The sequence below is a fragment of the Lynx canadensis genome, chromosome C1, assembly GCF_007474595.2.
Source record: "Lynx canadensis isolate LIC74 chromosome C1, mLynCan4.pri.v2, whole genome shotgun sequence".
NCBI classification, from domain to species: Eukaryota; Metazoa; Chordata; class Mammalia; order Carnivora; family Felidae; genus Lynx; species Lynx canadensis.
In genome coordinates, this window is record NC_044310.1 from 33914988 (window position 1) to 33942159 (window position 27172).

Consider the following 27172-nt stretch of genomic DNA (forward strand, 5'->3'; position numbering starts at 1 on the left):
CCTTCCTGGAGGCTCCAGACTGAGACTCCTTGCCCTGCCTAGCTTCTTCAGACTGCCCACATTCCTTGGCCTTTTTCTTCCATTTTCAAAAGCAGCCAGATAGGGCCAAGCCTCGCTCACATCACATCACTTGGACACCGAGTGTTCTGCTTCCCTCTTTGTTACCATTTTTAAGTAGGTTTCAGGGGCGCCTGGGTGGCTCAGTCGGTTGAGCGGCCGACTTCGGCTCAGGTCATGATCTCGCGGTCCGTGAGTTCGAGCCCCGTGTTGGGCTGTGTGCTGACAGCTCAGAGCCTGGAGCCTGTTTCAGATTCGGTGTCTCTCTCTCTCTGACCCTCCCCCGTTCATGCTCTGTCTCTGCCTCAAAAATAAATAAATGTTAAAAAAAATTAAGTAGGTTTCACACCCAACGCAGAGCCCAGTTGTGGGACTTGAACTCACAACCCTAAAATCAAGACCTGAGCTGAGACCAAGAGTTGGATGCTTAACTAAGCCACTCAGGCACACCTCTCATCATTAAGCACTGTTTGATTACATTGATTACCTGCCCAGATAATCTAGGATAATCTTGGTATTTTAAGTTTATCTGATTAGCATCCTTAATAGTCTTGTCATATTAACATAACATTCACAAGGGTTAGAATTGCACACCTTCCTTATTCTACCACATATCTTCATATCTCTTCTTCCACACATTTCTTCCCTCTCTGCCTATAAAACCATATTCAGTCTCTTTCCTGAAATACAATTATAGGAAATTCCCTTTTCAGGCTATGATCTCATTTCTTCCCTTAATCTTCTCAAGAAGAGTCTCTGATGCATTCATTCCTTAGTTCCTTACTGTCTGCCTGCTGGAACTTTCTCTGAAAGTCCTGAGACCTCCCAGTTGCTGAGTCCCTTGGCCATTTCCTGCTCAGCTCTTATGTACCCTTTGGCACTGCCTCTTTCCCCTCCTTGCTTTCTGTTTTCCTCCTACTCTGCGCCTGACTCTCCCTTTTTTCTCTTGTCTCCTATCCTGGAAGGGCTTAGTCTCCATTCAGTTTATCTTCCACTGGTAATGTCATCCACTCCCATGATTGCAATTCTGAACCTGATGCTGAGGATCCCCAAATCTACAGCTCTTGCTCAAACTTGCTTTTTTTTTTTAATGTTTGAGAGAGAGCGCCTGCAAACACGTGAGTTGGGGAGGGGTAGAGATCCGGGAGAGAGAGAATCCCAGGCAGGCTCCACGCTATCAGTGCAGAGCCTGTCTCCAGGCTCGAGGATCCCTGAGATCATGACCTGAGCTGAAATCAATAGTTGGATGCTTAACTGACTGAGTCACCCAGGTGCCCCATGCTCAGACTTATTTTCTGAACCCTCAGGCTCAATTTCTTCTTACCCCCTAGGTATTTCTATAGAAATGGGGCAGTATACTGTGCACAGCCTGCTTAACTTGGCTTGTTACTACTGCCTCTTCATCCATGTGAGTCCTGTTGAGTCTCTCTCACCTTGGCGATCCAGGCTGGAAATCCCATCATTTCTGTTCCTTTATTTTGTCCTTTTCTTACTTCCTGGTCCCCACCACTACCGTATCCCAGATTTAGGCCTGTTATCTAGCAGGTCTTCAAAGGGGGGAATGCAAGAAGATTGTTAGGGTGCGGAAATAAGATGATGGAAGTTTATTTTATTTTTTTTTAATTTCATTTTTTTATTAAAATATTTTTCAATGTTTAATTTACCTTTGAGAGAGAGACAGAGTGCAAATGGGGTAGGGGCAGAGAGAGGGAGACATAGAATTTGAAGCAGGCTTCAGGCTCTGAGCTGTCAGTACAGAACGCAGGGCTCGAACTCCCGAACTGCCAGATCATGACCTGAGCCGAAGTCTGTGCTTTAACTGACTGAGCCCCCCACGCGCCCCTCAGTAAATATTTATTGAATGAATGGGCCAGTGGACACTCAAACTTGTTTGAATTCACGTTTGGAAGGGCAGGCTCTGTTCTCCCTGGACACAGCCTGCTCAGAATTTGGTTTTTCTTGGCATTTCAGCTATAGGTTCTGTGATTGCACGTGGAGCCTGTGGGCCCAGTGTGACTTTTCTGAAGTGGCCCTGCCCTGCCACCACTTCTTCCTAGTGCTCCTAATGAATTGATTTTTGTCACAGTTGCAAAGTAGCCCTTTTCCAGGCCTCGTTTCCTTGCTTAATGGGTTTTGCTAACTCTGTGTCTCCTAAAGGCAGGATGACCAAGTTTTTTAAGTTTTTATTTTAATCACTCTCTTTTATTTCCCTCTGCTTGTTTGTTTTGTTTCTTAAATTCCACACAGGAGTGAAATCTTATGGTGTTTGTCTTTCTCTTACTGATTTATGTCACGTAGCATTATATTCTTTAGCTGCATCCATGTTGTTGCAAATGGTAAGATTTGATTCTTTTTTTTTTTTTTAAAGGTTTATTTATTTTGAGAGACTGCGAATGGGGGAGCGACAGAGAGAGGGAGAGAGAGAGAAACCCAAGCAGGCTCCGCACTGTCAGTGCAGAGCCCGATGCGGGGCTCAAACCCATGAAGCTGCGAGATGATGCCATGGGCCAAAACCAAGAGTCAGACACTTAATTGACTGAGCCACCTAGGCGCCCCAATATTTCATTCTTTTTAATGGCTGAATAATAGTTGTGTATATATACCACTTCTTCTTTATACATTCATCAGTAAATGGACACTTGGACTGCTTCCATAATTTGGCTATTATAAATAATGCTGCTATAAACGGGGTGCATGTATCCCTTTGCATTAGTATTTTATATTTTTTGGGTAAATACCTAGTAATGTGATTACTGGATTGTAGGGTAGTTATATGTTTTATTTTTTTGAGGAACATCTATACTGTTTTCCAGAGTGGCTGCACTAGTTTGCATTCCCACCAACAGTGCAGTAGGGGCTCCTTTTTCTCTGTATCCTTGCCAACATCTCTTGTTTCTTGTGTCGTTGATTTTAGCCATTCTGACAGGTGCATCAGACATTTGACTGAGCCACCCAGGCACCCCTTATTATTTTTTTTTATTTTAGAGCATGTGCATGCAAGTTGGGGAGAGGGACAGAGGGAGAGAATCTCAAGCAGGTTCCACGCTCAGCATGGAGCCCAACATGGAGCCCCGTGTGGGGCTCAATCCCACGATCCTAGAATCATGACTTGAGCCAGAATCAAGTGTTGGGGACATTCAACTGACTGAGCCACCTTGGCACCCTTGCCCCTTTTTAATTGAATTATTTGGTTTTTGGGTGTTGACTTGTAGAAGTTCTTTATATATTTTGGATACTAACCCTTTATCAGATATGTCATTTGCTGATATTTTCCCCCATTCCATAGATTGCCTTTTAGTTTTGTTGATTTTTTTTTTCCTTTCCTGTGCAGAAGCCTTTTATTTTGATGTAGTCCCCAAATTTACTTTTGCTTTTGTTCCCCTTGCCTCAGGAGACCTATCTAGGAAAAAGTTGCTATAACCGATGTCAGAGAAATTACTCTCTGTGCTACTTTGTGGGATTTTTATGGTTTTAGGTCTCACATTTAGATTTTTAGTCCACCTTAAATTTGCTTTTGTGTATGGTATAAGAAGGTGGTCCAGTTTTATTCTTCTACATGTTGCTGTCCAGTTTTCCCAACACCATTTGTTGAAGAGATCATCTTTCTCCCTTTGGATATTCTTTCCTGCTTTGTTGAAGATTAATGGACTATACAGTTGTGGTTTTATTTCTGGATTTTCCATTCCATTGATCTATATGTCTATTTTTGTGCTATTACCATACTGTTTTGATTACTGTGGCTTGGTAATGTAACTTGAAATCTAGAATTGTGATGCCTTCAGGTTTCTTTTTTTTTTTTTTTTTAATGTTTATTTATTCATTGTGAGTGAGAGAGCACGTGAGCATGCAGAGCCCAACACAAGGCTTGATTCCCCAAACTGAGATCATGACCTGAGCCAAAACCAAGAGCTGGAAGCTCAACCAACTGAACCACCCAGGCATCACTGCTTTTTTTTTTTTTTTTAATGTTTGTTTATTTTTGAGAGAGCATGTGCTCTTGAGCTTGAGCGTGTGCTCAAGGGAGGGGCAGAGAGAGAGAGAGAGAGAGGGAGATAGGATCTGAAGTTTGCTCCTCCCTGACAGAGAGCCTGATGCGGAGCTCAAACTCACCAACCGTGAGATCCTGACCTAAGCAAAGATCATGACTTAACCCACTGAGCCACCCAGGCATCCCCTGCTTTTCTTTTCCAAGATTGCTTTGCCTATTTGAGGTTTTTTTGTGGGTTCATACGAATTTTAGGGTTTTTCGAGTTCTATGAAATATGCTGTTGGTATTTTGATAGGAATTGCATTAAATGTATAGATTGCTTTGGATAGTGTAGACATTTTAATAATTGTTCTTCCAGTTCATGAGCATTGGAATGTCTTCATTTCTTTAATCATTAGAATGTCTTCAGTTTCTTTCATCACTATTTTCTAGTTTCCAGAGTACAGTTTTTCACCTCCTTGGTTAGGTTTATTCCTACGTATCTTACTATTTTTGGTGCAGTTGTAAATGGGATTGTTTTCTTAATTTCTGTTTCTATTGCTTCATTATTGGTGTATAGAAATGCGACAGATTTCTGTAGATTGATGTATCTGTGACCTTACTGAATTTGTTTATTAGTTCTAGCAGTTTCTTGGTGGAGTCTTTTGGGTTTTCTGTATAGAGTGTCATGTCATCTGAAAATAGAGTTTAACTTCTTCCTTACTGATATGGATGCCTTGTATTCCTTTTTCTTGTCTGAGTGCTGTGACTAGGAGTTCCAGTTCTGTGTTGAATGAAGTGAAAGTGGACATCCCTATCTTGTTCCTGATCTTAGGGGAAAGGCTCTCAGTCTTTCTCCATTGAGTACGATGTGTGCTGTGGGTTTTTCATATATGGCCTTTATTATGTTGAAGTATGTTCCCTATAAACTTACTGTTTTGGGAGTTGTTATCATGAATGTGTGTTGTACTTTGTCAAATTCTTTATCTGAGAGCATGACAAGTTTTAAATACACTGGAAAGAAACTCTCATGGTATTATTACTGATTCAGTCTTGTACATCTTAAACCTAATTGCATTTGCTCTGATATTATGTAAACACAGCATTAATTTTGTCAACTTCTGCTTTTGTAGCTACGTTCGGGTTTTAGATGCGCACTCTGTCCTGTCTGCTGAGGAAACTAACTCAAGAATGAATAGTGTCAGTTAGAGCTGAGGGCCTGACAGCACATAAGAAGAAGCTGGCCTATTTTACTTTAATGGGTCAGCTGTTCCTCACCCCTTTGGATGTCCTCTAGCTTTCAAGTCCAATGGCCCGGCTGCCTGCCTCTTTGTAACAGGTGCTGCTGGCCTTCTGGTCCAAGAGGAGGGGCACCTGGTTTCTCTGGGGCTCTCAGAGACATAATCTCATGACAGTGAGCTCAAGGGAGGGGCGTGACTCTCCTGTAGAGTGTGTTTATTTTTGGTACATTTGTTTCAGGCTGCTTCTGAGAACAGGACCTACGCTTACTAGGCACAAATTTTGTCCTAAAATTTTTACATAATCCTAGTTTAAATTAGTGTGGATGGTATTGTCATTTTGGCTTTTCCTAAGACAGGTGTTTTCTGGGTTTGGTTTTATATTTATGTCTCTATGCCTGTCTTTTCCCTTGGCTTTCATTGTAAGACTAACTTCTGCTATGACCCAAAGTGGAGGCAAGACCAATTTGATTTCCTCTTCTGGTTTGCCCAGGTGGCCGATGAATACATGTTTTCCCTGGAGGAGAATAAGAAGTCCAAGGGCCGTCGTCAGCCCTTAAGCAAGCTCCCACGCCATCACCCACTTGTGTTGCAGGATTGCGTCAGTGATGATGGTAAGTGTTTTCTCTCTTAACCAGGAAGGGGAACGTGGCTCACCCCATTAGGACTTGCTCTGACAGGACATCAGGAGGCAGGGCTGAGCGCCAGGGGTGGGCCTGTGGCTTAGTTCTCCCAGATGCTCCACAAAGAGGGCAGGATCTCATTTGTTACTTACTTCATTGTCAGATTTCTTTATATGTCTGTGTGTCTTGGAATATGCCTAATACAGGATGATCACATGCAGGTTCTTCTCTTTCTTTACTAGGAGGTACAGGCTGATTTTTCTGGATAGCATTTCTTTCAATGATACCAAGCCCAATGCTGAATGTGTAGCTACAAAGATAACTAAGATATGTCCATGCCCCCAAAAAGCTCACAAGGTAGTGGGGCAAACTGACAGGTAAACAGATCTAAAGAAAGGAGATGTTAATCTAGGGAGGGGGAGCTGGAGGATAGATTGAGAGGAAGCAGCTCAGAGGGCCAGGACAAGGTGTGGGGCAGGCAGGAGTGAGGTGGGGGGAGGCTAAAGAGGGAGTGCCTTTTTCTAGCGGGCCTTCAGGAGCTTTTGACATGTTTTAAGTGGCCAGATTTACATTAGAAGTGACTGCATATTGAGAGTGGCTTTGAGGGCAACAGATGGGCTTTTGCCATGGTCTCTGAGAGTTAGGGGAGGGTCTGAAGCAGGATGATGGTGGTTGGGGTTGGGGAGGGATGTAGTGAAGGTGTTGGGAGGATAAAGCCAGCTGGATTTGGGGTTGGTTGTAGACCTGTGAGCTTGGTAGGGACTGGAGAAGCCTGGGTTCAGTGCCTCCCTGACTTCTGGTTGTGGTTGGGTTTGGAAACCTATGTTCAGTGAGTGTCTGTGGAGGATGTAAACTTGGGGCGGAGCAGAGGTGGTGTTTGGTAATGTTATTGGGGTACATGAGGCCACTGGTGGAGAAACACAGAGGAGGATGAGCAGAGGTGGTATTTGATACCTTTTTAAAAAATTTATTGGGGCACCTAGGTGGCTCAGTCAGTTAAGCGTCTGACTTCAGCTCAGGTCACGATCTCGCGGTCTGAGTTCGAGCCCCGCGTCAGGCTCTGGGCTGACGGCTCGGAGCCTGGAGCCTGCTTCTGATTCTGTGTCTCCCTCTCTCTCTGCTCCTCCCCCGTTCATGCTCTGTCTCTCTCTGTCCCAAAAATAAATAAACATTAAAAAAAAAAAAATTATTAAAGGGGCACCTGGGTGGCTCACTCAGTTGAGTGTCTGACTTCGGCTCAGGTCATGATCTCGGTTTGTGAGTTAGAGCCCTGCATTGGGTTCTCAGCTGTCATCGAGGATTCTGCTTGGGATCCTCTGTCCCTCTCACTGCCTCTCCCCTGCTCACATATGCTCTCAAAAATTAATAAACATTAAAAAAATTATTAAAAATTTTTATTTAAGTGCAGTTGACACGCTGTTAATGTTACTTCCAGGTATACAACTTAGTGATTCGGCAACTTTGCCTTTCCCTGTGCTCCCCATGAGTGTCGCTGCCATCTGTTCACTATCTTTACCTTGAGCACACGCGGCCACTCTGGAGAGGGCAGAGACTGGGGTGGGAAGACAGGAAGAGGAGCCTGTGAAGGAGACAGGGGGGGAGTGGACAGCGGTGTGGAGCAGAACCGGGAACTGTGTGTGTTGCTGGTGCTCAGGGAGTTGTTGCCATCAGCACAGTGAGATCAGGAACGTGAGCATGGGTGAGTCTCTGGCAGGTCCCTTGTCACTCTTCACTGGTGCCCGGGCCCTTCCTGCCCTGTCCTTCCTGACACCAGTGGCTGTGTGGGAAGATCCAGAGTTACACCAGCCTCTCTGCTCCATAAGTGAGCCCCACGTTCCCTTTCTGATCTGATGCTGGTGCCCATCTCTACTGTTTTCCTTGGTAGAAGGATCGTGATACACTGGGTGAGGAAAGTCTCTTGAGATCAAAATCTCTCGAGTTCCAAGTAGGCCAGACCTTGAGTTCAGAGTCTTAGAAGTCCTCTTCCTCTGGCCCACGTGGGGCTTGGGTTCTCTGGGTAGCAACAGCCTGGCTTCAGGATTTACCCCTGCAACCCCCCCACCCCTGAAGGCTCTAAATATAGGTTGTAGAAAATTGGAAAAGCGAACAAAGTTATAAAGAGGACAATAAAATTACCCTGCAAAGGTGACCACTTGCACGTCTTCATGTGTTAATCTTCTCACTTTTCTAGTCAGTCATTAGAGTTTATCCGCGTATATATTTTTATGATAGTGTAATTGAGATCATAAAATACAGCCGCCCAACTTTTTATGATAAATTTCCATTGTGGAAAGCACTGTGCACGCCTCCTGTATCCGACAGCTGCCATGTTGCCGTGGGCGCTGTCTCCACAGGCATTGATGAACTTGCTGTACACGCACTTGCTGTCTCATCTGAGAGCGAGCTGGAGCCCTCCAGTCACTCGAAGTGCACCGCGACGTGCTTTGCTCAGGATTCTCCTATACAGATACTTTTACCACACCTAGGAAAATAAGCAGTGTTTTGTAATATTGTCTTATCTTCAGTCCATGTTCATTTTTCCCTGCTTATCCCAAAAGTATGTTTTATGGCTTTTTTTTCCTTTAAACCTATAAACCAAACCAGAGTCATCCATTTCAAAGTTTTGTTTCTTTAGTTTCTTTTAGTCAAGCATGCACACCCTGCACCCCCCCCCCCGCCCCCCCCCCCCCCCCCCCCTGCCATCAAATTGTTTTTCAGTTGAGGCATAAAATACTTGGTGAAATGAACACATCTTACCTGTTACGTCTCCATGATGTCTTATGTATGTAAACTGTAAAATTCCTGCAGTTTTCACTTACCATGGTGAACATTTTTCCTCATCATTACAGTGTTCACAAGTGAAGTGATTTTGGGCCACCTATGGTTTTGAAAACAACAGACATCACTGTATTAATCTTCTTTTTCTGATTGGGTACCTGTTGCTTTTTCTTCTAGTCTGTGTCGGTCACTCTTGTTCTGGTTAGGATAAGGAAAATAGCCGCTTTGGTTTGGCACCGTTGTTCTTGTTGGACCTGGCTGTGGCTTATAGAGGTTGATTTTAATTGTCTGCAGTGGCCTCCCTACGTTACGGTACGCTTCACTCAGGTCCCACATGAGGCAGCTGCCAGGTCTCATTCGGTTAAACAGGACTATGAAGGCAGAGTAGGTAACTGTTTATCTGCACTGAGCTGCAGTTGCCAGAAATGAACAAATAAATAAGCATGTCGTGGAGTGTTGCATGGGCTGCTCTGCCTGAGTCTCTAGGGCTTCCTCAAAACAGTTCTGTCTTGGTCAAAGCAAGACCATTTGAGGGGTTGTAGCTGGGGCCTCCTGACGGTCACACATAGCTAGATGCCAGGCATGGGGTGCCTAATGTGGTGGAGCTGGCGTGGAGCTGCTCTGTCAGGTGCTCCAAACCCATACATGGACTGCTTTGGGGACTCAGTTGTCAAAGAAGAACATCCCAGATGTAACTTCTTATATTTCCGTCACTTGGGGGAGGATTTGGAGAAAAGCTCTGGATTTGTTTATTTTGATATGTTTTGCTCCTTCTATCAAGGATTGCCTTCATTCACCCATAATCCTCGAGTTAATGTGTTTTGCTACCTCCTTGACCCTGTTTCCATTGGGATCGACTGGGCTGTGCCCTTCCGATTGGGGGGGGGACCTGGAAAGTGTGCACCTTTGTTGCCTCCATCTTGTTTTGTGAGTGTAGGTTTTTGTTTCCATTCAGCAGTGTGTCCCTTTCTTCCAGGAAGATGGCAGCCAGAGGGGATTTTCCTTCCTCAGCAGTGCTGAGGCCGGATGAATCCTATGCTTTGCTGTTTGGAGTAACGAATAGATAGAAATTTGTCATCTAGACCAGAGGTCTGCAGAGGCGCTACACCTTCTGTCACATACCCCACTGTCTTTCTCTGAGTCCTATAAAAATGTAAAAACAGGGCCACCTGGGTGGCTCAGTTGGTTAAGCGTCCGACTTTGTCTCGGGTCACGATCTCGAGGTTCGTGAGTTCAAGTCCTACACTGGGCTCTCTGCTGTCAGCACCTCTGCTTCAAATCCTCTGTTCCCCTCTCTCGGCCCCTCCCCTGCTTGTTCTGTCTCTCTCAAAATAAATAAAGTTAAAAAAAAATGTAAAAAAATTTTTTTTGTTTTTACATTTTTAAAAGCTCCCCAAGTGGATTGCATTTGGCCTGCAGGCTGTTGTGTGCCAGGCCTTGGTCTAGACTCAAGGTGTTCCATCCTTTGGCTGGGAAAGAGGGTTTGTCTTGGACACACTCTGCCTTCCTCTGAGACAGAGCCAGGATGGTTGGGGATCCCTGTCCAGAAAGGCAGATATCCCACTGGCCTTTCCAGAGGGAGCTAGAAAGTTCTGACTAAGGCACATGATGTAAAAATTATTAAGCTTGCTATTTCCTTGTGTGTGTGTGTGTGTGTGTGTGTGTGTGTGTGTGTGTGTGTGTGTTTCCCCTTGTTTCCCTTCAGTGTAACTAAAGAGAAAACTCTTAAATAAGGACTCAATATGCTGACATATTGGAGGCAGCAAGTAACATGGTTTCTGGCAAGACCCCGTTGTACTGTGCTGCCCTTGGGCACAAGGGTTGAATGCTGGCAGTTTTTTTTTTTAATAGTTTTTTTTTTTTTTCAACGTTTATTTATTTTTGGGACAGAGAGAGACAGAGCATGAACGGGGGAGGGGCAGAGAGAGAGGGAGACACAGAATCGGAAACAGGCTCCAGGCTCCGAGCCATCAGCCCAGAGCCTGACGCAGGGCTCGAACTCACGGACCGCGAGATCGTGACCTGGCTGAAGTCGGACGCTTAACCGACTGCGCCACCCAGGCGCCCCAAATGCTGGCAGTTTTTAGGGGAGAGGAGAGTGGGCTGAACTCCTGGGGCAAGAAGAGGGACTTCTTCCTGGCAAGAAGTCTGAATTCCTGCCAGAGAGGGGGCTACGGACAGGACTGTGCAGTTTCATCCAAGTACTGAAGGAGTCTATTGGAAATTGCTTCTGCCCTTTGCCTTTATGATCTGTAGGATTTTGGCTTTAGGCCAAACATGAGACCAAAAGTCTGGGCTGAGCTCATCTGCTTTCTAGGCAGAGCTACAGATGTGTGGCACTGGTACCGACTCATGTTCTGCTTCCTGCTTTAGAGTCCTCTGAACAGCCGACCCCCGAGGAGGAGGCTGAGGAGACAGAGGCCTGGGCTAAGCCCCTGAGCCAACTATGGCAGAACCGACCCCCGAACTTTGAGGCCGAGAAGGAATTCAATGAGACCATGGCCCAGCAGGCCCCTCACTGCGCTGTCTGTATGATCTTTCAGACTTACCATCAGGTAAGTCCACTTCGTCCTTTGTTTACCTAGGACCTGCAGTCCAGAGGGAGGTGGGGTTTAGTTGTGGGTACATAGCTTGTCACTGGTCATCTTGGGAAAGGTGCGTTCTTCTGGTGTTCAGTGCCCCATCTGAGTGCTGGCCAGGCTACTCTGGCCAGGCAGATAATCTAGCAATGGGGCTTTTCACTTGACAATGGTTTGCAGAAGAGCTGGAGTGTGGCTTAGCCTTGACTTGGTGGGTTTCCCTGCACCCTGTGGCGCTCACATTGTTTGCAGAGGAATCTTGCTCTTTTGTTATTATTCTAGGCAGTGGTGATTCCTTCCAGCTGGTTTTTCCTCCTGGCCAGTCTGGAGCACTGTGCCTTTCTTTAGGACAGTCTGCCAGATTCTCCAGTGTTGTGTCTTCCTTTCTCATTGCCACCGTGGGTACTGGCATTACCCAGAAGGAACTAGGGGAGGGACCGCGGGAGGAAGTGGAGGGGGAAGCACTGGAGCTGAGCTTGTCTGTGCCCCTCCCCCTCCTGGGGCACTTGATGGTAGTCTTCGGGTTCAGCTCGGGAAGGTCGGGAATGCATCTACAGGGGCACGTGCCGGGTGAGCAGCTGAGGTTCACCTGGGACCTGCACAGGGCGGCATGTGGATAACCAGTCCTCTGTTGGTTAAGGTGGCATGGCTACACTGAGCTGGCACAGCCACAGATTCACGCCTGCCAAAGAATGGAACCTCAGGCCAACATACTTTGGATTAGCAGCTCAGTACTTCTTTCCACTGACGAAAAAGCAAAACTGAAGTGTGTGTACCCTTGGCCTGCGAGACAAGTGAACGGACTGGGTGCACTGTCAGCAGGTCCACTGCGAGGGCCCCAGGGTTTCAGGAGGGGCACATGCTTAGGGGTGACATGTTTTGGGCCCTGTCCTTGAAATGGTGGTGATGGTGCCATCCATAGACAGAGCCAGCAAATATTTGCAGTCAGGGTGTTTGCCAAGGGAAGTATGTGGATGTTCTTTCTGGGCATTCTTTCTGGAGGGACCCGAGCCAGGAATCACAGGTGGGGCTCCAGCCGTGTGGCAGTGCTGCTGCTCAGGTCACGTGCTGCCATGGGGCCCAGGAGGGATTCCGTGCTGGTCCATTAGGAGCACCTGCTCTGGGTCCTCTCCCTGGGTACGGGCCACCGTGCAGTGTAGCGCATAAGGGAGCCCACAAGAGCAGCCTCGCTAACGTCTCAGTGCATTTTATTACCACTTGGTTTGGGAAGATTGAAATCCCAGTTGCCTCTTACCTTGCTCCCCTTCCTTAGTTGTCCCCAGGGTCCTTTGTTTGATGCCTCTGTGAGAAATTGAATTGGAGTCATTAGAGGTAACTTCAATTAGCAGCTCTGGGATAATGGCTGTGCACCCGAGAGCCTTAGCCACAGAGTCATACCAGGAAGAGAGGTGGCTTTCTGCTGACAGAGCAGGTGGAAGCGGAGACACAGGCGCATGTTCACGGGATTCTGGGAATTCTGCACTGCTGTCTCTCCTTAGGTGGAGTTTGGAGGCCTTAGTCAGAGCTGTGGAAACGCTCCAGATTTAGCCCCCCAGAAGCAGAGGACCAAGCCATTGATTCCTGAAATGTGTTTCACCTCGACTGGCTGCAGCACAGACATCAACCTTTCTACCCCTTACCTTGAGGAGGATGGCACCAGCCTTCTAGTTTCCTGCAAGAAGTGCAGTGTCCGGGTCCACGCCAGTGAGTGCCTCAGCTTTTGTCTCCGTCTTGACCCAGAGGGCCTGAGCCTTCTCACTGCAAGTCTCGCCCCGTGTTGGCCTCCCTCCAGCCTCCCAGTGGCGCCCCCAGGTCCCGAGTGCAAAGATTGCTCTTGTGTTCTTGGGGAGTTTGCTGCTGATGGAGTTGGGAGTTTCACTGACTTTGGGTGCGTCCTTGTACGGTCAACCTTGTGCTGTTCTCTGGGCTGTAGATGCCAGGAGGGGATTAATAGTCCCTGCTGCTCCCTAGGTGTTTGTACCAGTGGACTTACAGGCTCTGACTTTTCGAGACCTTGGGCCATAGTGTATGAGTGAATCCTGGGGGACCCTGACTCTAGAATTCAGGGGTTTTCCCGTAAGACTTGGTCGCAGCCTTCAGACTCATGGTATGTGAAAAAGAGTCACAGGTCTGCATTCTGACTCTGGCCTCTGGGTTTAATCTGCTCATCTTGGTGTCCTTGTTAGGTTGCTATGGAGTACCCCCTGCAAAGGCTTCTGAAGACTGGATGTGTTCTCGGTGTTCCGCCAATGCCCTGGAGGAGGTGAGTGTGTCCACAGTGTTGCTGTCTTCCCCCTGAGACTCGGGATTCGCTCAGGGCCAGGCTTTTTCATGTGGACTTTCTGTCCCCAGCAGTCTGTACAGAGCCTGGTACACAGTGATGTTAAAGAGTGCATACTGTCAGAATAAATCTCCCCAGACGGTGTGGTGACGGTGTGGTTGCTGCCCAGCTGTGGCAGGGCATGAATGGAGTCTGGAAGCTGTGTTTGCTACATTGTGTCCAGACTAAGCAGAGGTCCTCCTGTGGACAAGCTATAACCCCCTTTAAAGAATGCATTGGGTTTGGCCATCAGAATGGGGTTCAGGTGGTTCATTTTGTAGCTTTGTCTTCATCACTCCCTGCCCTGGAACCTAGCAGTACCCCACATACAAGGCAGAGTCCTGTAACGCTTCCAGTTTGAGCAGAGTATCATTGGTTACAGTTGATAACAGTTAACGGCAAAGAGGATTATGTTAAGTCAAGTGGAATACTTGGTGTACTTTAGCCCCGGGTGGTCTCCCTGTCTTCCTGTAGGGGAGTCCTGCTTACATGGGCTGCGTAGGCGAGGCCCCACCTGCTGATAAGCCACTTTCTTATGTGGAGGCTCCAGTTATCCAAAGGAGGCCAAGGAGAGAGCAGATTGGATGTTAATGACTTGGTGGTAACCACCCTTCCTTCCTCCCCCTCCCTTCTTGGCAGGACTGCTGTTTGTGCTCATTACGAGGGGGAGCCCTCCAGAGAGCCAATGATGACAGGTGAGTTTCTGAGCAGTGTTCTGGAGCAGCGTGCAGAGGCACCGAGACGGCAGTGGCTGTTCATCAGAGTGGCTGATGAGGGTTTGGGAAGCACGTTGGAGGTGCAATAGCATCTCCAAGACTAATTTTAAAAATGAGATGCCAACGGGAGCCAAGCAGCCCTACACCTTTCCAACTCCACCTTCCCCTCTGCGGCGGGGGTATCAGTGATGTCTTCCTTGCAGGGGAGCTAAGACAGACTCACAAGGGTGTGGAGATCCTGTACAGGTGATGCAGAGGCCCAGGGCCTGTTGCAAGGACTGTTACCTTGTTGCAGCCGGGCTGGTGCAGAGGTGGCCGTGGCCGTGGGCTCGTGAGCATGCGCCCTCTGGCTCAGACCTGGCGTCTGAGCGAGCGTGTGTGTCCTTGGGGAGGAGAGTGGGACTTGGAGAGCTCAGCCTCACCCACCTGCTGTGGAGTCAAGTCTACAGAAGTATGGGCATAGCAGCCGTCAGGTTGCTTTTTGTACCTGGTCTTTGCTTACTTGTTCTGAGGTAGAAATGTGAGGTGAATGAGGTTTTTGCCGTGGAAAATCTGGCTGTCTAGGAGATAACACAGCAGGCAGCCAGTGGTGAATATCCTGCCTCCGGCTAAGGTCCTGTGGGGATTGGAGCCTCCTGCAGCACGAGAACCCCCTTCAGGCTGTTCCACATAGACAGCTCTTCTGATTGCTGCTTCCAACCTTTAAAGGTACTTGCTGCCACGACTTGAGGTGATCGTGTCCCTCACAGTTGGGAGACAGCGCTGTTAAAAGTTCTTCCTTACTTGCAGTGGAAAGGGCTCTGCTTGAGCCTCCCACCGTAACCGCACAATCCCAGTTCTGCCCTGTGGGGCCACGCCAGACAGATCTGTTCCCACTTGCATAGGGGCCCCGCCAGCACCGCAGACGGCTTCCGTGTGGGCCCCGCGCTGTCTGTCGTAGGTTTTCACCTGGCCTCACATTAAGAACTTTCAGCATCTTAATTGTTGTCTTCGTGGTGCGTGTCAGTTTCTCAAAATGCCCAGAACTTTAATTCTCTGAGGATATCCATTGAGTAGACCTGTCAGAGCAAGTGGGGCTTGGGCCAAACCTTAACAAATGAGTGTGCAGTGGATGAAGGGAGCAGAGGCAGAGGTCATCTCAGCCCAAGGGAAAGGTTGGGAGGAGGCCTAGAAGGTAGAGCTGTGGCTACGGGCAGACGGGGCACAGATGGAGACATCTGAGGAAGCACCCAGCTCCTGTGGTAAAAGAGGTCTGTATAGGACTCTCTGATTTGTTCCTTCTCCCTGAAACCTGCCCCACTCCATTAGTTCTGGTTCCGCTTATTTTGCAACAGATTGTGAATGAGTTAGCGGTGTACGAAGTGCAACCCTGTGCTAACCCAGGGCGGTGTGGTGGGGGCCCATTTTCATACTTGGTGTGGAGACACCTCTGTTTCCTTCCTTGCTGGGTCCTGGGACCTTGCAGGTAGGTGGAAGTAAGTGGCCGTGTTGGACTGGGGAGGAAGGAGGAAGCACTGTCAGCAGGCCCACCCACTCTTGAATCGTTACATTTGGTGAGGAGGCCACAGGACCTTGGAGCCAGAGGTGACTGAGGTACACTTTGCCTTTTGGCAGGTGGGTCCACGTCTCGTGTGCTGTGGCAATTTTGGAAGCAAGGTTTGTCAACATTGCCGAAAGAAGTCCGGTGGACGTGAGCAAAATACCCCTGCCCCGCTTCAAACTGGTAAGGAAGAGGAGATGGGCTTGGAGACACTGCATCTTTGTCCTATTCTAAGTCTCTGAGTGGAGGAGAACATAATGTGCCCCACGTGGCCCAGTGGTCATCTGTTACCCTTGGGTTAGGTCAGGGCTTGTGAGCCACTGAATGTTAAAAGAGGACACGTGTCCTCAGATAAGAGGTTAAAAGAGGTGTGTGTACCCTCTTGCTTGGGGAAGAAAGTTGGCTTTTGCCCGTTGGACTCTGTGCGTTTAGGCAGGGGAGCAGTGGAGGCCACCACACCGTTAGTTCCTGGAATCACTGGCTTGCTTCCCCTGTGTCCTAGAAATGTGTCTTCTGTAAGAAGCGGAGGAAAAGAGCCGCCGGCTGCTGTGTGCAGTGCTCCCATGGCCGCTGTCCAACTGCCTTCCACGTGAGCTGCGCCCAGGCTGCCGGAGTGATGATGCAGCCGGACGACTGGCCTTTCGTCGTCTTCATTACCTGCTTTCGGCACAAGATTCCGAATTTGGAGGTGAGGGAAGGTGCCGTTCTAGAATCCTCTTGACTGTTTCTGGGATCATTTTCTCTGCCTATGTCAGCACGTATTTTCTCTAGCTTTACCCTTTATGGAGAGTGCTAATAGGTAGGGATTCAGAGGTGGCCCCTGTCCATCTCTGCTGCCTGCCTTGTGCTTCCTAATCCACCGGCACCAAACTGCTTGTGGTTGATTCCTTGTGATTATGTTTACCTGTTTGCCTCTCCTTGAGGGGTCCTGTTATTAATATGAGTGTCCCTGTCACCTACCACCGTGTCTGGGGCAGAGCAGAAGCTATGCAGATATTGCGAACTGACGGAGAGAGCTCGGAACAGTTAACCATTAACTGCCGTACAGTAGGGATTTTTGTGCTTCTCTAAATAGTGGAGCTTGGAGAACATTACATGTCAAGTTACGAAAGGGTTTGGGTGGAAGGTGGCATTTGGTGTGGGCACCTGGGTGGCTCAGTTGGTTAGGTATCCGACTTCAGCTCAGGTCACGATGTCATGGTTTTTGTGAGTTCGGGTCCCACGTCAGGCTCTGTGCTGACAGCTCAGAGCCTGGAGCCTGCTTTGGATTCTGTGTTTCCCTCTCTCTGTCCCTTCCCCGCTTGCATTCTGTCTGTCTGTCTGTCAAAAATAAATATTGAAGTGGGACTTAAACAGTAAGTAGGAATTATGAGAGGGAGGGTGTTCAAGCCTGCAGAAGTAGAACGAGGGGCACCTGGGTGGCTCAGTTGGTTCAGTTGCTTAAGTGTCCAACTCTTGATTTCAGCCCAAGTCATGATCTCCTAGTTCATGAGATTGAGCCCTGCATTGGGCTCCCAAGCTGACAGCACAGAGCCTGCTTGGGATTCTCTTTCCCTGTCTCTCTGCCCCTCCCCCATTCGCACACACAAACTCTTTCTCTCAAGCTAAATTAAAAAAAAAAGCTGAACAAACAAGTCTCAGGAGAATGAACATGGAAGATGTTCTGGGAATATGGCAGGGGTGATACGCAAAAGACAAATGGCAGCCGACACTAAAGGCCCTGGACTGCCCTACTTAGGAGTTTGATCCCTCTTCCACTAAATGAGGAGAACTTCTTAAAAATTTGGATTTTGAACCATATTTTGAAACACTTAATTCTGGTGGTGGATTCAGGCGCTCAAAGAATAAGAATTTGAGGCAGGGAGACTGGTTGGGCTGGGAGTGAAGTGAGGTCTGGAGTGGGAACACGTAGCCAGAGCTCTGGGGTCACATCTTACGTGGGATCCTATGATGGGTGGGATCGACAGGGTTTGTTGACCATCCTGGAGAGATTAGTGGGGAAGGGGTGAAGGAATGTGAAGTTAAGATGGCTCAGGTGGCTCTCCTGGAAGATGGAGAGGATGAAAATGTGATGCTATTAACTGTGACCAGAACTGATTCAGAGCAGGGCAGGTTTCCAGGGGAAAGGGGGAGAGGTGAAAAAGAGGATGACCTTGAGGTGCTGGAGCATTCTGATGGAGCTACCAGGAAACAGCTGCTGTAACGATGAGGGTGAAGATTTGGATCTTCTCAGCATTTAATAGGGTAGTTCACTCCAGTTGCCATTAGAAACTGGACTCTGGAGATTCCTAATGTAAGGAGCAGATGGCAGAGGACGAGCCACTGAAAGCAGCTGAGAAAGGGCAGACAGAAGCCAGTGGAGGGGATCAGGAAGTTGTGTGCTCTGGGGCAGGCAGGTCTGGTATAATGCTTGTTGGTGCCCCATACTGAGGAGTTGTCGGGGGGTCTTCTGGTCAGAAACCAGACTGTAGTTGGGGAAGTTAGAGGCTACTAGAAGAGACCGTGATGAAGATTTGTCAACAGTGCAGGAAATATGGTAGTGAAGGGCACAGTGGAGTACCAGTCTGGAGGAGCAAACGTGTCACTACCATCTGGGGTCATGGAAAAGGCCTTGTTGGCCGACTGGCTTCTCCTTTTCCATAGAGATGTTACACTGGGCATGAGAGGTGGTCAGGTGGGTTAGGAGCTCAGGAAGGGGGAAGATAGTCATTGTGAGGAAGAAACTCTGGAGGGGTGGTGGGTGAGGTAGTGCTGAGCCCAGAGGGCTCAGGGAAGCAGGAGTTTTGTTATGGAGCCAGGATGGTGATTTGGGGACTGTCATTAACATTGCACATCCTTAAATTGGCACCCATAGACTGCTGATGCTTTGAGAAAATGGGGTACTATGTAGTATTATTTTCACTAATCATTCTGTAGTTTTTTAATTTTTTAAAGTTTATTTTGAGAGAGAATGAGTGAGCAGGGGAGGGCCAGAGAGAGAGAGAGAGAAAGAGAGAGAGAGAAGGAGACAATCCCAAGCAGGCTCCACACTGTCAGCACAGAGCCTGACATGGGGCTTGAACTCATGAACCATGAGATCATGACCTGAGCCGAAACCAAGAGTTAGATGCTTTACCAACTGAGCCCCCCATGTGTCCTTGCTAATCATTAAGTGTCTATTGAGCATCTATTACATGTCAGTCCCAACTTTAGGTGCTGGAAATATAAGTGAACAAGACAAAACAGTGCCTGTCCTCTTGCCGCATGTAGTTGAAAGACATACAGAAATGCATAAGTAGAGTATCTCAGATGGGAGAAGGGTGGTGGATAAAAATGTAGCAGGATAAGGGGAATGGAAGAGGTATAATAAGGAACAGCGTCAGTAGGTTGACATTTGGTTGTGAGGGGCCAGTGTGCAGAGGGCTGGGGAATAGCATTTCAGGTAGAGGGAACAGCAGGGCAATGGCTCTGAGGAGGGAACGTGTTTGGCACACGTGCTCCGGGAACAGCAAGGAGGCCAGCATGGCTGGAGCGCAGTGTTTGGGGAACTTGGCGGGGAGTGGTTGGATACAGTGTTACCAGATGCTCTGTGATGCCATTTCCATCAAGGGCAAATTCAGAATGACGGGGTGATGTGAGGGTTGGCATGGCCCTTGTAATGGGAGCCCCTTGTCACATGCATCTGCGGATGTCCAGGGAACTAGTGCTGAGATCTGCGTAGAGCATTGTCTGGGGCCCTGGGCTCAGATCTCCTGTTAAGTGTCTCCCTGGATGTCTTTCTAAGCTGTGTGCATTAGTAGATGCTATTTGGTCAGTTCCCGGCAACAGTAGGGAAGTTAACACAAGAGTATTTTTTGGGAGACAGTATGGTGTAAGGACCAGTTGTGGAACGGGAACTAGGGAGGTGCTACATTTATGGAGGAAAATAGGACACTGGTTTCTGGTAGTGTCCCTGCTGAGGTGTGGATATATGGAAAAGACCTGGTTCAGCTCCCATCCCCTTCTTTTTATTCTTCCAGTCCCATTCTTTCTCCCTGGTAAAGGGCAACCAGTTGATCTTGGTCCCCATTTTCCAGTCCTGGCAACTCCATGTGGGAGTAACCCAAGCCTCTGTTTTTTCCAGCGTGCCAAGGGGGCCTTGCAGAGCATCACCGCAGGCCAGAAGGTCATTAGCAAGCACAAGAACGGGCGCTTCTACCAGTGTGAGGTGGTCAGGCTCACCACCGAGACCTTCTATGAAGTCAACTTTGACGATGGCTCCTTCAGTGACAATCTCTATCCTGAGGACATAGTGGTAATGTCTGCAAGGAGCTTCCTGGGCAGGTGGGATGGGGGTGTTTGTAGGTCTGGCTGTGGGCCAGCTCGCCATTTCTAGCCGGGTCTTCAGGCCCATTAGTTCCCTGAACAGAAAGAACCATTTGTGCTGGTCTTTCCTTGCAAAGAAAATTGTGTGCTGCTAGGCTGCCCTGCTTCCTCTCTAGAAGCTTCTTGGAATCTGTGTTTTCTGCAACACCGTGAAACATGCTTATATTTCAGTCTAAACTACACTTGAAGGTGTTCTTATGCAGTGGAAGAGCCCGGCATTGGAAACCAACCAGTGTGCCAATACTAGCTCCATTGCCTAGTAGCTGTGTGATATTGGAAGAATTAATCCAACTCTCTTTCCCATCATGCCCCCTTAGTAGATGTGTGGTCCTTTACAGTTGAAGGGGCTAAGCAGAAACTGCTTGGGGATCTCCCTGGCCTGCTTATGTTATTGACACCTGACACACTGGAGGCTCTGCCTGGACCCACTTCTAGGTTTCCTGGCTCAGTATTCAGGACTTAGTTCGAATTTCCCTTACCCGCACAGCCTTTTCACTTGTGAGATTAAGCACCACGGCAGTGGGATGAAGCCACTTCTTCCTTTGACAAACCAGGTATTTCCCACTTCTATACTTCATTAGCAGCTTAGTTGCTAGAAGCACATTCATTACTTACAAGGTAGACTTAAGTCATAGTAAAGATCCTATTAACAGTATTTGTGGCAGTGGAATAGCTATAATTTACTAGGCTTTTCTAGTACACAAGGCCCTGTGCTAAGTGCTTCAGGTCAGGTGTGTCTGTCACTTCTCATGCCAGTTCTGAGAAGCAAGTGGTGTTATCTCTGACTTACAGATCAATGACCTCAGCACTCTTAAGTTACTGAGGACCCCAGAGAGCTTTTTTGTGGGTTATGTCTATCAATGTTTACTCTGTTAGAAATTAAAATAGCGATTAACTGATTTGAAATAGTCTGGGTTTTTAAAAATGAAAAACAACTATTTTAAAACAAAATCTTGGTGGGAAGAATGCCATTTTCCTGCAAATCTCTATGTCATGTGTTCATTCAGTCCGTTGTGATATATTGTTTTGGTTAAAGTCTATGAAGAAAATTCAACCTCACACAGTTGTGTGCTAATTGGAAAGGGGAGGAGTCTTTTAATAGCCTTTCATACTGTTGTGATTATTTAATACTACACCAAAACTCAACGAGTAGTAGTTTCTTAAAAGTTAGTTGCAGGGTGGAATCTGAAACCAGGTCAATGAGCTTTGTACACTCTGTTACATTAAAATCCACTGGTCTGTCTTGCACTGAGACTAGATCTTCACCTCTGCCAAATTTTGCAACCTCATACATTGGTTATTTAGAAAATACTCGTACGTTGGGTTACGCAGATCTTCCAAATGTTAAATTTTATTATACAGTATCAAAAAACACATTTATTAGTGTCACCATTCTTAGAAATTATCTTTAAATTTGGCAAAGCTTCAAGCTGATTTTGGTGATTACTACATTTCTGAAGTTCTAATTTTTCCAAAAGCTTAAGTTTTATCCTTGGCAGTACTGTCTGATATTTTCCGTAAAGTGACAGGCTTGTTCATTCATTTCCAAGATGTCTGCCAGTACCCATGTCTGAGTAACTATAGTTTGTTTATGTCAGGCATTTTTTCAAATAAAGCTGGTGCTCCATGAACAAAGCAGCTACACAATTAAGTTACACAGTGCTTTTCCTCAAGATAACCATCCTACCTCAGCATGCAGCAAAGCGCCCTTTTGAGTACTCACACGTGTTCTCAAGGACTGGGGTTTGACAGAATTAATACATTTTTCTGCTTTGTTGAGAGATATTGTCATGTGAGACTGGGCATTTTTCTTTTTACCCTAAATTATGAGCACACAGTGATACAGGATGTAGTAACAACTAATAATGCTTGGAGCCCCTGCCCTGTGTTAAGATGTGAGCAGTTTTGCCTGTTACAAATTTTATACCATCACTGCCAAGGTCAGCACAGTGAATGAGGCTAATGTTTTCATAGTACTCTGAAATTCTTGTTCTAGTATTTCTTCGGGGTAGAGCTCTGTCCCCTGTTCTTTAGAGGGACAGTTGAAGGAACACAAGGAGGATTCTTGGTCTTGGCACTGTGTTTATGAAGTTCACTCGAAGTTTATTCTGGCTCTTCTTTTCTGTCCCCTGAAAGCAGCAAGGGCAGAGATCTGGGGCCAGCTTATGACTTAGCAGGCAGGTAGGTCTTTAACCATTGTGTCCTCTAGCTCGGAGAGAGCCTGCCTTGCTTGGGTGTCTGGGCAGGAATCTGCCCTGGTTCATTCTTCCCTGAGTAGGTGGTGGTCACCCCTGTGCTCAGGGGGCCTTCCTCTCATCCTTCTCCCTTACTGTTCCCTCAGAGCCAGGACTGCCTCCAGTTGGGTCCTCCTGCTGAGGGAGAAGTGGTCCAAGTCAGATGGACAGATGGCCAAGTCTACGGAGCCAAATTTGTGGCATCCCATCCTATCCAGATGTACCAGGTAGCCAAACGTTTTTGTTGGGCTCTGGGGGAGTTCTTGATTAATTCAGTGCTTCCTCTTAGAGGCAAGCCTTTGCTCTTGGAAGAGCTCAGGGGTCAGTAACAACCTTTTCAGAGCTAGGGGCTGCCCTGTGTTCAGTCTGCCGGGGGTGGCTTCGAATTTGGCAGTCCTGACTTCAGTGTTCTGGATCCTTCCTGTGACAGCAGAAAGTTGCCATTGTGCTTTGGGGACCAGGGAGAGAGTCAGGGATGTCTTAGCCAAAGGCCTCTGTTTGCTTGGTAGGTGGAGTTCGAGGATGGCTCACAGCTTGTGGTTAAGAGAGATGACGTGTACACGCTGGATGAAGAGCTTCCCAAGAGAGTCAAGTCTAGACTGGTGAGTGTGTTTTCTGTGTGCCCTTGTTCCAGGTCTGGGAGGGAGGGAATGAGGCAAGGGTGTGTCATTTTGTTTTTCCCTTCCGGGTGGTTGGCCACAAAGTGCTCATCTGGCTTGCTTATTCTTCTATAGTCAGTAGCCTCAGACATGCGCTTCAATGAGATTTTCACGGAGAAAGAGGTTAAACAGGAAAAGAAACGGCAACGAGTGATCAACTCAAGATACCGGGAAGATTACATCGAGCCTGCACTATACCGAGCCATCATGGAGTAGGTGCTTCCAGGGGCCGAGAGGTGCCCAGCCATCAAGGCGAGAGCACTCTGGGGTTCCACAGCACAGCAGACACTTGGAACTCTGAAGTCTCTGAAAGTGAAGTTGTAAAATGAAAAGGAATGGAATAACCGACCCCATCGTCTTCTCACGCCCCTACCCGCCACCCCCCCCCCTCGCATTCCGCTGTAGTGAAAGGACAAGCCTTTCTTGGACATGTGGCAGCAGCCGCCTATCACCCAGCTGAAGGGCTGAGCACTGAAATGCTGTGGCTGCACTGGCCCCAGTCTCCAGTGGGGTTGACTGTGCTGGCCGGGCTGGTTGCCCTGTTCCTGGCCTAGGACTTAGCTTCCTAACAATCACCTGCACCAACTAGGCAGAGGTGCTGGTGCTTACTCCCTCTCCCCTTTTGTATTTATGTGTGCGCGCGTATAAGTAAGTGTGTGTGTGTGTATGCGCGTGCGCGCGCGTGTGTGTACGTGTGCGCACATGTATGTTTGGTTTGGACCAGCTTCTGCCAGCCCCTGGCCTTTACTTTCTTCCTTGCCTGTCCAGGGCAAACAAAATGTGAAATTCTGCCCTCAGCTGAGTGGAGTAAAGGCTCCTGGGGGTTGGCTGGAGATGAGTGTGGCATCTATCTGTCCCTGGAACAGCCTCAAGGAAGTGCTGGCAAAGCTGCAGTATTGAGATGTTAAGGAGTTAATGCCACCTCTTTGTCCTGTCTTGAAGGAACAGATAGGGGCAGCGTGGGTTTGTGCCCATATCATTCTAGGCGCAGAGCCCCTGTGGCACAGTATTAGAGGGTGTGGGTGGGAAACACCCTGAAGGGGGGATCTTAATGATGGAAGCAGGCAGAGCCTGGTGGGTGATTTTGTCAACAGAAAATTTGCAATCATGCAGGGGCTGGGAGGGTTAAGATGAATTGGGGCCACTGGAGACCAGGGGCAGGTTTAGGTATGCCCCTGGTCTGGGGGTGGGAGGGAGCTGATTTGGGGGTGGGGGAGGGACTGGAGGGCAACACTGAAGGGGTTAAACAGGTTTTGCTCCTCATGAATTTGTTTGCCTGGGATTGGAGGGCTTCACACCTATACCCTGTGTATACAAGAATCAGATTTATAATACTTCCCTGTTTTTTGTTACGTATGAACGCTATAAACCAAATTATTTTGAAAACTGGTGCATCACCTTGTCCTTAGCAATAAAATGTGTTGAGCAGAGGATTGGCTGTGTCTGCCCCAAGGAGCCTGAGTGGCCCAGGGTCAGGCTGGGGGTGTATCTAGTTATAGGCTCTGAAGAAGGGCTGGACACTTTAAGAAAACTTGGGCGGGATCTAGGAAGCTGTCCTAAAGCGATGGGCTCCGGTTCTGTGGCTCTGAGTTAGGACAAGCAAGGTGGGACATGGGGGGCAGAGGCACCTGTGGCTATGAGCACTTTGTTTTGCTTCCTTTGCCTTAGGTATGGGAAAGAGATGGGCATAGAGGACCAGATCACTTCCACAAACTAGGTTTGAGCTCTCACTCCTGCAGTGCTTGATTATTATATTCATGGAGCTAGTCTAAGTTCATGCAAGCATTCGTGTTCTGTACAAATTGTGGAGCCAGCTTGAAAGGAAGGAGTGTATTTTAGGTGCTTTAAGAGCAAGAGACTCGGCTCCTAGTGGGATCCAGAGGGGTCTTGAAGCTGCTCTGAGCTGTCTGTAGTTGCTGAGAAGCTTCCCTGGAGAAAGATCGGTCCCTTTGCCTGGTGGGTTTCTGGGGTCCAGGTGGATGAGGATAGAGCAGCGGCAGGGCAGGGAGGTGCCAGTGACTAGGTGCAGGGTGTGGGCACAGTACAGCTGCTCCAGCTGGCCCTTGGATGGCCTGGCCCTTTCCAGGTGCCGGAGAGGCTTGGGTCAGCTCAGTAGCTCTCAATGCTTCTTTGTGTCCTGGGGCTTAGGAGGTGGATGCTACCTCGTGTCTGATTGTGGGGGAAGGCAGGAACAGGAGGTTTCAAAGACACTTTTCTATGCCAACTCCTTCCTGGGCCCAAGAAAAGGAAGTTGACTTTTTTTGTCCAGCATCCAAGAATTCATTTGAGAGACCAGGCGGAGCCAGGCCTTAATGAGTTGTTAGATCCCTCAGAGCACACATCTTTGAAGGGAAGGAACACTTCCCTAGACTTGGCAGGGTCCCAGGCCTTGCTACCTCTCACTGACCCCACCATCCCCATCCCTGCTGAATGACCTGCAGAGCTGAGGTGCCTGGTCTAACCCCAGAAGAATACTTAGCAGCTGTTTTTCTAGAAATTTTGCACTTTGAATTTTAGTTTAAGTAATAACTCTGGGGAAACCCGAAGTTTAAAGAATTGCTCAAGTCCCAAAGAGCAGGCTGTTGTATTTTTCAGATTTTAAGTGATCTCTACACCCCATGGGGGTTAGGGGTCTCGAACTCATGACCCCGAGATCAAGAGCTGCATGCTCTTATGACTGAGCCAGCCAGGGACTCCAGCCTCCTTGGTTTTCTTCCTCACTGCCTGCCAGTGCAGTCAGGCCCAGGACTTAGAGGGCACACTCCAGGGAAGCGTTTTAGGCAGATTCTAACCAGAACCCTTTTTGTCAGGGCAAACTGCTCTCTTTTCCTAAGGTAGGATCCCTGGGTTGGCAGCTAAGGATCGCAGCCCGACAGTATCTTCTCCCTTCCGTCAATCCCACTGGAGGTCCTACGTTTCAAATTGTGCCCCAGATGGATGCCGGTGCTCTGCTGCGGGAAGGAGGGGTAGGGGGTGGAAGAGAGCTGGGACCTCGGGAGCTGCAAAGGGTAGACGGGGCGAGTGGTCCGGTCCCCGAACTAAAACCCTTCCTGCCAGACTCTGAAATGGGCAATAGCGAATAGCAGCCAGCGAATCCTTCCCCCACCCCACCCACCCTTTACCCCACAGGATCCGTAGAGGTCTCCAAGCCCTGGGCCTCCGAGAGCCCAGTGGAGGCGCTCAGCTGGTCTCCGGGCGGCAGCTGCGCCCTCGGCGTGGAATGACGGTGACGGCCCAGCACTCTGCGCCCAGGAGGCCCCCGGCCCACCGTGCCGCACGGCGAGAAAGGCTCCCGAGGGGCTGGGGTCATCCCCGCGGGCTTCAGGTGTCCGCACGAACGGGCGCCCTCCGGGCGTGATGCTGGGGGGGAGAAGGATGTCTCCAGGCGGCGGACGTGCTCCGAGAAGCCAAGGCGAGGTGTTCGCGTCGACCAGCAGGCCGGGCCCGCTCGGCCCCGCACCACCCGCAGCCCGGGTCCCCGCCGCGGGCGGGGTGGGCGGGTCGGGAAAGTGGGGGTGCCCGTGCCTATTGGGCCTCCGCGAGCTTGCGCTCGCCCGCTGCCCGCAGCGCAGCTCTGCATTGGTCAGCCCGGCGCCCCGCCCGGCTCCCGCGCCCCGATTGGCCGCGGATGTGCCCGACCCCCGGCGAGGGCGCTGAGGCGGAGAGCGGGATTGGTGGTCCCGCCGTCCCCGGGTCGCGGCCGCGCGCTCCGCCCGCCGCTGCGTCCCCACTATGGCGGCGCCCAGGCAGCCCACCGCGTCGTGGGCGCCCGCCGGGGTCCCCCGCGGCTGCCGCCGCCGCCTGCGCCCTCGCCTCCGCCTTCCCGCCCGCGCCGGGCCGGGCGCCGCCTCCCCCCTGCCTCCCTCTCCGCTGCGGTAAGAGCCAGTCGCGCGCGCGTCGGGGCGCGGCAGCCACCGCGGCTAACGGTGTCCGCGCCACCCCTTTCCTCCCCTCCCCTCCCCTCCCTTCCCCCGCCGCCCCGAGTCCCGGTGGGGCGCGCGGAGCCCGCCCGCCTGCTCGCGCTGGGGAAGAAGGGACGGTCGGGACACACGGCCTAGCTGTCCTCGAGTACCGAAGTCCGGTTCGGACTGGGGACTCCGGCCCGGAGCCCGGCCCC

The 27172-nt window shown here is 49.2% G+C and overlaps 2 protein-coding genes across 3 annotated transcripts in view; both read left to right on the forward strand.

Annotated features, from left to right (window-relative positions):
* The window catches only part of KDM4A (lysine demethylase 4A), a 46307-nt gene extending 21822 nt beyond the window's left edge, over positions 1 to 24485 (forward strand). For both annotated transcript variants that reach the window (XM_030324681.2, XM_030324680.1), the window contains exons 12-22: positions 5756 to 5876; positions 11037 to 11218; positions 12742 to 12946; positions 13429 to 13505; positions 14202 to 14257; positions 15893 to 16001; positions 16321 to 16506; positions 19921 to 20091; positions 22504 to 22623; positions 22906 to 22998; positions 23131 to 24485. In XM_030324681.2, the coding sequence (XP_030180541.1) occupies positions 5756 to 5876; positions 11037 to 11218; positions 12742 to 12946; positions 13429 to 13505; positions 14202 to 14257; positions 15893 to 16001; positions 16321 to 16506; positions 19921 to 20091; positions 22504 to 22623; positions 22906 to 22998; positions 23131 to 23271 (1461 nt within the window). In that variant the 3' untranslated portion in view covers positions 23272 to 24485. The remainder of the gene's footprint in view (positions 1 to 5755; positions 5877 to 11036; positions 11219 to 12741; positions 12947 to 13428; positions 13506 to 14201; positions 14258 to 15892; positions 16002 to 16320; positions 16507 to 19920; positions 20092 to 22503; positions 22624 to 22905; positions 22999 to 23130) is intronic.
* Positions 24486 to 26869: 2384 nt separating this feature from the next.
* ST3GAL3 (ST3 beta-galactoside alpha-2,3-sialyltransferase 3) overlaps positions 26870 to 27172 on the forward strand; it is a 201240-nt gene continuing 200937 nt past the window's right edge. The window contains 1 exon segment of the mRNA XM_030325389.1: positions 26870 to 26930. The gene's annotated coding sequence lies outside the window, so the exon portion shown is untranslated.